This window comes from Salvelinus sp. IW2-2015, linkage group LG18, assembly GCF_002910315.2.
Source record: "Salvelinus sp. IW2-2015 linkage group LG18, ASM291031v2, whole genome shotgun sequence".
Lineage (NCBI taxonomy): Eukaryota > Metazoa > Chordata > Actinopteri > Salmoniformes > Salmonidae > Salvelinus > Salvelinus sp. IW2-2015.
The window spans coordinates 17,885,622-17,896,576 of record NC_036858.1 but is presented as its reverse complement, the minus strand read 5'-3'; the positions used below and the strand labels follow the sequence as shown (position 1 = coordinate 17,896,576).

Sequence of the window (10,955 nt, the reverse complement as noted above, 5' to 3'; positions counted from 1 at the left end):
TACACATTCCTCTTTATTCATACTGTATTAAGCTTTACAAACTGTGCAGTACATTCACAGTGGCATTACAGTAACATCCACCCATGTTCTCATCGCTTCTAGTTATCAGTACATACTTTTACAATTCTAACAATATTCATGTTTAATGTAACCTACAGTACAAATATTCTGTTTCAAAATAATAAAAAAGTACAATAATTGTTCCCCATTAGTCTCTTTTATATATTAAATGAATTCTAAACTTGTTGACAAAAAGTACACATCTCCACATACAGTAATTTACATGTAACTACATTCCATTCAAACCTCGTATAACAAAGGCATGTGACAACAAAGATCAGAAACATGTCTGAAAACATGTAAAAAGCCCTTTCTGCAAATAAATTATTCTGCTGAGAAAGTACCAGTTTTTGTGTGAACAAATCCAGAAACCAGTAATGTGTTGACTAATTCATCTTTGTATTAATGTACTAAACAAGATCATTACTAGAAAAATAGCTGCCATTAACAACCATGTTGGCAAAAAAAAGAAAGACTTTCAGTGTGGCCTGAGTTCGCCTGTAGGTCATCCTCTTCCTGCGGTCAGCGTGWGTGCCTTGGTCATATGACTGTGGTCAGAGTTCTCTGTCCTCTTCCCCTCGCTTTGCTCTCTTGGTCTTTGGATGTTGCTGGTTTGACCTAACAAAGAAATGACCAGGGCTCTGTTTAGAAGGATGAAATGTTACAAAGCATTTCGATATCATAGAACTGTATTGTGTAGAACATCTTTATCGGAAATCATGTTAGCTCTATTCATTACATTTCAAACTCACATCATTGAATACACCCCAGGATTATCACCATGCYCTTATTTAATTTGGTTCACATCAAACATCTACATTTACTCAAGAAAGGTGTGACCATAACATTTCATATAATCATCACATGTGGTCACTAGGGTCCTTTTCAGACCGGAGATAAGTTGCCTTAACACGGACTTAAAGGCCCAATGCAGTAAGAATTATGTTTTTCCTGTGTTTTGTATCATATTGTACAACAGCTGATGAAACTAATACTGTAAAAGTGTGAGGAAATTTGATCAGTGTTATTTCCTGATAGTTGCTGGTTAAAATACAATCTACACAGGACCTTCTAATCGGCAGGTTTGCAGGACGGGAGTTTTGGCTTTCCATGGTGACATCAACATGCGGTAAATAACAAAGAGAGTTCCAAACCTCTCTGCCAATAACAGCTACACTGCCTTCAGAAAGGATTCACACCTCTTGACTTTTTCCACATTTTGTTTTGTTACAAGGTCAGATAAAATGTATTTAATTGTCATTTTTTTGGTCAATGATCTACACAACATACTCTGCTGTTAAAGTGGGTGAAAAATGTGTGACACAAATCATGAAAAATAAAACACTCATCTCTTGATTACGTAAGTATTCAACACCCTGAGTGAATACATGTTAGAATCACCTTTGGCATCGATWACAGCTGTGTGTCTTTCTGGGTAAGTCTGTAAGAGCTATGAAAACCTGAATTGTACAACATTTGCACATWATTCTTTTAAATATTCTTCAGGCTCTGTCAAGTTGGTTGTTGATCATTGCTAGACAGCCATTTTCAAGTCTTGAAATAGATTTTCAAGTCGATTTAAGTCAAAACTGTAAGTAGGCCAGGACAATTCAATGTCATCTTGGTAAGCAACTCCAGTGTATATTTGGCCGTGTGTTTTAGGTTYTTAACCTGCTTAAAGGTGAATTAATTAACCAGGATTTCCTAATAGGACTTTGCCTGTGCTTAGCTCTATTCCTTTTATTTGTAACCTAAAAAAACTCCCTAGTCCTTGCCGATGAGAAGTATACCCATAACATGATGCAGCCACCACCATGCTTGAAAACATGAAGTGTGGTACTCAGTGATGTGTTGTGTTGGACTTGCCCCAAACATAACGCTTTGTATTCAGGACAAAAGTTAATTTCTTTGACACATTTTTTGCAGTTTTACTTTAGTGCCTTATTGCAAACAGGGTGCATGTTTTACAATATTTTTATTCTGTACAGGCTTCCTTCTTTTCACTCTGTCATTTAGGTTAATATTGTAGATTAACTAAAATGTTGATTCATCCTCAGTTTTCTCCTACCACAGCCATTAAACTCTGAAATTGTTTTAAAGTCACCATTGGTCTCGGTGAAATTCCTGAATGGTTTCCTTCTTTCCGGCAACTGAGTTAGAAAGGACGCCTGTATCTTTGTAGTGACTGGGTGCATTTGATACACCAGCCAAAGTGTAATTAATAACTTCACCATGCTCAAAGGGACATTCAATGTCTGCTTTTTTAATATATTTTTGAATGACTACCTCATCTCTGTACCTCACACATATAGTTATCTGTAAGGCCCATCAGTTGAGCAACGAATCTCAAACACAGATTCAACCACAAAGACGAGGGAGGTTTTCCAGTGCCTCGCAAAGGGCACCTATTGGTAAAACACTATTTTTGGACACAGAGAGAGTCCATGCAACTTATTATGTGACTTGTTCAAAACAATTTTACTCCTGAACTTTCACTGAGTGTACAAAACATTAGAAACACCTGCACTTTCCATGAAATAGACTGACCAGACGAATCCAGGTGAAAGCTATGATCCCTGATTGATGTCACATCAATCAGTGTAGATGAAGGGAAGGAGACAGGTTAAAGAGAGATGTTTTAAACTTGAGATGATTGAGAAATGGATTATGTATGTGACTGGGCAAGACAAAATATTTAAGTGCCTTTGAAAGGGGTATGGTAGTAGGTGCCAGGCTCACCGATTGTGTCAAGAACTGCAACACTGCTGGGTTTTTCAAGGTCCACCACAAAAAGGACATCCAGCCAACTTGACACAACTGAGGGAAGCATTGGAGTCAACAAGGGCCAGCATCCCTGTGGAATGCTTTCGACACGTTATAAAGTCCATGCCCCCAATGAATTGAGGCTGTTCTGAGGGAAAAATGGGGGGTGGYMGTGCAACTCAATATTAGGAAAGTGTTCCAAATGTTTGGTATACTCAGTGTAATTGTATAATGGAACTGTATTTGATTTGTATGTGAACTGTATGTCCAATTACAAAAAACCTTGATCAGTAATCATCTCACTTGTTAGCTGGTGGTGAACTATTTGGCCATTGAGGACAGCAGTGTCGATCAGATGTAAAAATATGTTCTTATACCACTTCTAAGCGCATGCCACCAAACTGTATATCATGTCAACCTTATCCACTGCCCCCATTTTGCAATTATAGTCAAGCACACCGTTTGGTTGGATCTTTCTCTCTGCCATCAGGTGGCCCACCTTCACTGTGGCTCTCTCTTCTCCTGTAGCTCCAAGGCATAGTGTTTGCTCTCCTCCACCATGTCTCTCACCAGCTCCTCTGTCAGAAACAGCTTGAAGCACTCCGCCTCAGAGGGAGATGGCAAGAGGCTTTGCACTCCAGACTGGGACTCATTATAGCCAACAGCAGGGCCAGGAGGGGTGAAATGGCTGGCCGCCTTCCAGCTACCACAGACCTCCTCTACTTCACCCACTGTTGGCCTGCCTCCGTCACCACCAGCATCTTCAGAGGGATTTCGTCGCTGGGCAAGGGGTCCTCAGATTCATGGTTCTCAATGGCCACAAATTTGGGGGACAGCTCCTCACTTTCATACTTAAACTTGTCAGAATTTACAAAAATCTCCAGAATTTCTGCAATTGTGAGTTGTCTCCTTTTGAAAGACATAAACAACAAAACTGAATGGCTCTAAGTGAGTGTCAGGGTTGACGTGATTGGCTGCCGGTGTGATGATACTGATGATTTGCCTCCACAGATGGTTTGTTTACATAGCAGGTTAGGATAATTTATGTGGCAGGTTAGGCTCATTATTGTGGCAGGTTAGGTGAATTAACGTGACAGGTTAGTAGAACTAACACAGCAGGGTGGTGAATTAACATAGGAGGTTAAGAGAATGAGGTTAAGGTTAGGAAAAGGATTAGGCTTAGCTACAATTCTACAGTTGTCAACAACTATTGTCCCACTAGATAGAGCTGTTGTAGGCCTAGCTACTCCATTTACCCACAACAAAAGGGCCGTAAACAAACCATCTGTGGCGACAATTCATCAGTATCATAACTCCACCCACTGTCGGATTACTTTCGACTTTTAGAATGTGTTTTACGCAATTATTTAGATCACTGGTGGGCTCACCCGTCATGTYATAAATTGTAAATAGTAATTGCTATTAGCTAATTCATATTATGGTTTATGTCAGCCGAGAGTTAGTATGACTGTTTGTGTTAGATCACTCTTTCCTAAGTTAGCACTAGAACTAATGTAGCCTACATTTTCTGATTTGGATGAGAATTGTCTTATGCTGTTGCTACTTCTGTGAATGTCTGAACATCTGCATCCAAAAATAAATTGCTCACATTGAGGACATAAAGTTGAAAAGATTGTGCAAAATGTCTGTGAAAAAAACAGTGTGGTCAGCGCAAACGTCAATCGTAACTAGACGTTCTAATGAAGTGTTCTAATCACACCGATTTGAGCTTATGCTGCAGAGACCATTGTAGAATGATCGCACCCGTGTGCTTGTATGCGTCAAAGGGTTAACAACTTAGGTCCATGTTAAGTCTACTTATCTCAAGTCTGAATCGGGCTCTAAGAGAAACATATGTCATGGATGGGATCTGAACCCCAGTCTCCCGCTCGGAAAACCAATGTTAATGTCTTACCATTAGACATCCGCTACACACAGGGCTCTAAAAAAAAATTTTTTTATTGGTAGCACTAGTGCTCCCAAATTGTAAAAGTTAGGAGCACAAAATAACATTTAGGAGTACCAGAAAATACGATATTTTAAATTGACTGAGATTTAGGCTCTATGAATTATAACTACTTCTGAAGCACTACTATGTAAATCAAATCAAATCAAATGTTATTTGTCACATGCGCCGAATACAACAGGTGTAGACCTTACAGTGAAATGCTTACTTAAAAGCCCTTAACAAACAATGCAGTTTTAAGAAAATACCCACCCCCCCACCCTAAAAGTAACAGATAAGAATAACAAATGATTAAAGAGCGGGGGGGGGTGCAGTACCTGTCATTGAAATTAAGTCATATGTGGAGTATTAGGTTGTAGATTATGTAAATGCACAATTTTCCAATTGCAATGCATTACATTAAAGATGCAGTGTACAATTTTCAAGAGTGTCAAGTTTGTGATGACTACACAAGATATCAGTCATTCATTCATTGCTATGATCATTGATCTCCTGAAGAAGCTATCCCTTTTCCTTTCATTCTGTGCCCCCAAATTTTTGGATATACTGGTAAAGTTGTCAGGTTGTTAACTAGCTAGCTAATTAGGTAACAAACATGACTGAACAAGGTGTAAAACAAATGAGGACTGCAAGTAGTTTTAGAACATGATTTATGAATGTAAAATGTGCCCCCCTCCAATCAGTGACAAAATTATTTTTTAAATAATTGTGCCGATAATATGTGTCAGATCTTTTGAACTGTTTGGGTTAGCAACAAGTGGTTTTCATTGTATTAATGGTGCAAGTATGACGCGAACAAATCTGTGCTTGGGTAACAATAGTACAGCGAAGCCTTATCGTTACAACAATTATCAACAAAAACTAAAATATTGGATTTTCACAAAATTTCCCAAATTAAAACTCCAGGTGCAAAATAAATTGGTTCACTTTAGAGACCTGCAGAGGCATGTATTCTGTTGAAAAGCAAGCAGAGGAATCAACTTGTAAGTACCTCAGTTGGTGGTTTGAGACATGAAGCTGGGGGAGAGGTGTGGACTGGTAGAGGAGGGTTGAAGCCTTCTTTACCCAACAGCCAGAAGGTCTTCTGACAGCCCTTTCCCTTATGGCATGGATGGATACACACAGAGTTTGTGTCACTCACACACATTACGTTGAGGTAACACTGTATTTGAAGGGTACCTACATAAGGACATAACACATTTATAATCAATCCATAAGCCAAATAAGCATTAATTATACTATGCCAACTTATGTCAACAACCACAAGCTAATATTTGCGTCATGTCTTCCTATAAAATTTGTTGATATAGATAACAACAAATTAAGGTGTTGTGTATTAGGGTTGTACCATTTGCACCTCCATACTTACTGTAGTTGTATACGCAGAGCATCATGGGTAATATGTGTTGAGATGAGCACGTTCAGATAAATGGTTGAACTTATTCCCGTCTCCTGTTTATCATTATTGAATTGTTACAAAGACCTGGTTATGAAACCCACGAGACATAACAAAAGATTGGCGAAGAGTTAGTTTGAAACCTACGGTAACTATTCTGTCTGGAAGAAGTTGGTTTTACAATTTTAAAACTGTTATTTTCTGTGGTAAAGTCTCGGCTAATGTTAGCACAGTGTATTGCTAGCAGAGGCAAGTGCCTAGTCGAGCTACCTAGAAATAGAGTTAGCATCGTCATTGCCAGCAGAAAAGGATTCAGGAAGAACGTCGGAGTGGGAAAACAACGTGATTAAAAAAGGAGGAATAAATATACAGTTAGTAAAGGAAAGGACATTTATTAAACTGTGAAGACGAACTTTGGAAATAAAAACTGCTAAATGAAGGAACTTGATGATATAACATCAGTGAGTGAAGTGAATGAAGATCATGTGAGTGAGGAAAATATTGCCGGGGTTGAGGACAATATTGAAGTGAGTGACAATCAAGAGGCTAATGAGGAAAGAAAAATGTCTGGAATTGTTGGTTACATTGGACAGTTTGATGAAAGTATTGAGCAGTGGAACTCATGTGCAGAACGGTTTAAATATTTTGTTCTTGCAAATGACACTAACCACGTTTTCATCCATAGTTATTATGTGAGTAAAGTCATATCATATGAAAAAAAATCATGACAGCTGTGATGTTTCGGTGTAAGTTTATAAATGCCGGCAGATCATTTGTTTGTTTGACATGGTGGGATCTTTTTATGTCTATAAAATTAATAAAGCGGGAAATGTCAGTGGAAATGCCTTTCTGCAAATAATAATATAATAACCATCATATCGAAGTAAATTTGGAGTCTCGCGATGATATGGTGTGTGGTCCTCCCACTATGACTCAGGAAACCATACAGTTTATTAGGCTACAGATGAAATAAGTTATGATGAACTTAATTGGTGGTGAAAGTGCAAGGTGATGAGCTTGATGCTGCTTTCCAATAAATGTCGAGGGTCTTATTCTGGCGACTACACAACTACACAACCAGCACAGCTTACCCGCACTGAATCTGCGAGCTGTTGGCTAGAGCGCAGGTGCCAAGACCAGAGTAGGCACATTTGCTATCGAGCGCAAAAGTTTGTGGCAAAACTTTTGATTTTTATTCGGTACATGGAAACGTCATCACTCAAAAATGTTTATCTGCAACAAGTCCATTTGGTGGAAACATAGAGTACCACTGGTGGGAAAATGCACATATTTTCTTTATGCATATTCTAGAATATTCGCGTAAAAATCTGTCGCCATTTGGATGGGAACCTAGCTACTGATGAGGACAAAATTGTACCTACATTTTTTGGTGTAATGGGCCAATTTCATTTAATACGCAGCCTGCTACAGCCAGACAGGCCAGGTAATAAGACATATTGGGATATCGTGGAAATACTGAAAGGACCCTTTCCATAAAACCATTAGTTATTGCTGAAAGTCTATTCAATGCAGCAGCAAACATTGTCCCTGATTTCTTCTGTGGAGCCTAAACCTATCTGTGAGTTTAATTATGTTCTAAATGACACCATTAGAGACAGACTAGTATGTGGGATACACAGTGAAGCTACACATAAGAGGCTATTGATTGAAAGTAACCTGACCTTGGCAAAGGCTATTGAAGTCAGTGTGTCCAGGGAACTAGCTGCTAAATAGGCTCAGCAGTTGAGTTCATTGGGAAAAGTGCACAGAGTTTCAACTAAAAATCAGAGACAGGGAAATCAAGGTACATGCTTCCGCTGTGGCAAAGCGGGAGATCAGGCGTCTACATGCTGGTGTAACGACATGGATTGCCGAGCTTGTGGTAAAAAAGGGCAACAAGAAGAACTCAGAGAAAACATCAAAGACTGAATACAAGAAAGAGACATTCCAACAAAAGAAAGAGATAAATTCACGCTATTGATCTGGAGAACACTGAGGTGAGTCGCTCATCAGACAAGGAAGTCCCACTGAATATACTGACCGTTGCTGGGGGGCCACACGGCTACTATGTCTCTCCCTTGCTAGAGGGGCAGCCGGTGCGTATGGAGATTGACACAGGGGCAGCTGTATCTCTTGTGTCAGGCACAGTCTACAAAAAGACACTGAAATACGTTACACTTCAGCCAGCACACATCGTGTTAAAGACCTACACAGGTGAATCTGTCGCCGTGATAAGCATCACTGGGGTCACACGTCAGTTAAACGGACATACTGAAAAGCTGCCACTACATCGTGAKAAGAGACAATCCATCACTTCTGGGATGTTCGTGGCTGGAGAAAATCACACTGAACTGGCGTACAATGACACACGGAGACACAAGCCTACCCTCCATCTTATAGAAACATGGATGAGTATTTAATGGAGAGCTGGGTAACATGAAAGACATTACAGTGAAGCTTAGCATTAAGCCAGACAGTAAACAAAAAATTCTGAAAGCACGACCCATACCTTATGCTATCAGACCAAAAGTCGATGCCAGTCAGCATGAGTGAATTGGCGACACCCATAATACCAGTCCTTAAGAAGGATGGTAGAATCAGGATATGTGGAGATTTTAAAGTTACAGTTAACCTTGTGTTGTCCACTGAGCAGTATCCACTATAACACATCAACAACCTTTTTAAGGGTTTAGCTGGGGCTCAAAAGTTCAGCAAAATCTACTTCAGCCAAGCCTACTTGCAGATGCACGTGGATGAAAAGTGAAAGGAGCTGCTGACCGCCGTAACACACAAGAGGCTCTTCAGGTACTGTCGTTTACCGTTTGGAATCACAAGTGTGCAGCGTTGTTTCAAAGGGCGACGGACCAGCTCTTCAGTGGATTGCCAGGAGTACGGTGCTACCTGGATGACATCCTCGTGACTGGAAAGGACGAAAATGACCATCTCCAGAACTTGGATGTGACCTCACAGAGATTGAATGACTATGGACTGGGAGTTCGTTAAGAACAAATGTGCATTCTTCCAATCATTGGTTGAATACCTAGGAGCTCACAGTCACGTTCTCAGGACACTGACTCAACCGCACCCACACCAGTGTGTTACATTGTTGTTGGGAGTCAGTTTGACCACTGTTACCCTACGAGTGGCGGGAACCTAGAAGCTTGGACTTTTAGAACAGATTCTCTCTACAGTTCATGTAGGAGGGGAGGAGTTGTTGTGTATTAAGGTTGTACCATTTGCACCTCCATACTTACCATAGTTGTATAAGCAGAGCATCATGGGTAATATGTGTTGAGATGAGCACGTTCAGATAAATGGTTGAACTTATTCCCGTCTCCTGTTTATCATTATTGAATTGTTACAAAGACCTGGTTATGAAACCCACGAGACANATGAGCACGTTCAGATAAATGGTTGAACTTATTCCCGTCTCCTGTTTATCATTATTGAATTGTTACAAAGACCTGGTTATGAAACCCACGAGACAAAACAGAACGGTCAAATGTTCACCTTTATCTCAATGTCTCCTCTCTCCTCCAGCTCAAAGGATCCTATCTGAGTGAGGATCTCAGCTGTGCTCTGGGATATGTGGATTTTCAGGGCTGTGGAATATTAACAGATCAAATCAATAGGAGGGAAAAACTATTGCTATGTATGGGATGGGGAATGCACAATAGTATAAACTGGAGCTACAGCTAAGTGGAGTTGGGATGACACAACACTATTCACACACACAAACCATGTTTGAGGAAATTCAATTACATTCAATTCAATTTGATACAACTTTATCGATCCCTGTTGGGCAACTATGAATTTGAACATAGTCCAGAGCCACCAAAATGAAACTCTATATAATGTGGTTAAGACGATGTAGTGTCATTTGAATTGACATCAATAGCTCTCCATTGAGTTTCAGGAGCAGGTGTATGGAACTCACGCAGGCTGTTGCTCTCCATCCTGGAAGCAGTGTTCACTGTGTCACCAAACAGACAGTAGCGAGGCATGGTTGTGCCCACCACTCCAGCAACTACTGGACCTGCACACGTGCACGTACACACACAGGCACACACACACACAAACATCACACACACCACACACACACCACACACACACACACAACCACACACACACACCACACACCACACACACAACACACACCACACACACACACACACACCACCACAACACACACACCCATCAGAAACTTGCAGATTTTGGCACAAATGTCCCATTGACATCAATGTGTGATTCCTGCAACAGTCCAAGTTAAAGTTAACCTTTTCTCAATACAGGGGTGCTGTTTCCACTTTGGAAAATATAATCTCCAAATTAAACTGCCTCATACTCAATTCTGCTCGTACAATATGCATATTATTATTACTATTGGATAGAAAACAATCTCTAGTTTCTAAAACCGTTTGAATTATGTCTGTGTGTAACCAGAACCTTTCTAAACGAAAATCATGACAGGACATGCGAAGTCTGAAAACTAGGCTCTGATCTCGGATCAGTTTAAAACTCGTGTGTGTGCCCTATGGATCGAAATGAACTGCACCGCCTTCCCCTGGATGTCAGTAACCAATGAGAAGTGAATGGTGTTTCTATGTATTTCTCAGAGCTTATAAAAGGGCAAGGAACGAGGTGTGCTCTCTTTCGACTTCCGCCATTACGCAACGCAAGACCCCAGGATAGCATTTTGAAACGCTCAGTTATCGGCCTTAGATATGTCCGTCTGTAATTTAATTCGTATAGGTGTTAGAAACATCATAA

The 10,955-nt window shown here is 40.2% G+C and overlaps 1 protein-coding gene across 1 annotated transcript in view; it reads right to left on the bottom strand.

Moving 5' to 3' along the window:
* The window catches only part of gucy2g (guanylate cyclase 2g), a 96,096-nt gene continuing 85,141 nt past the window's right edge, over positions 1-10,955 (bottom strand). Inside the window, exons 20-23 of the mRNA XM_024007202.2 lie at positions 10,123-10,221; positions 9,696-9,787; positions 5,781-5,888; positions 1-678 (exon numbers count right to left, since the gene is read on the bottom strand). Coding sequence (XP_023862970.2) covers positions 601-678; positions 5,781-5,888; positions 9,696-9,787; positions 10,123-10,221 — 377 coding nt within the window. The 3' untranslated portion in view covers positions 1-600. The remainder of the gene's footprint in view (positions 679-5,780; positions 5,889-9,695; positions 9,788-10,122; positions 10,222-10,955) is intronic.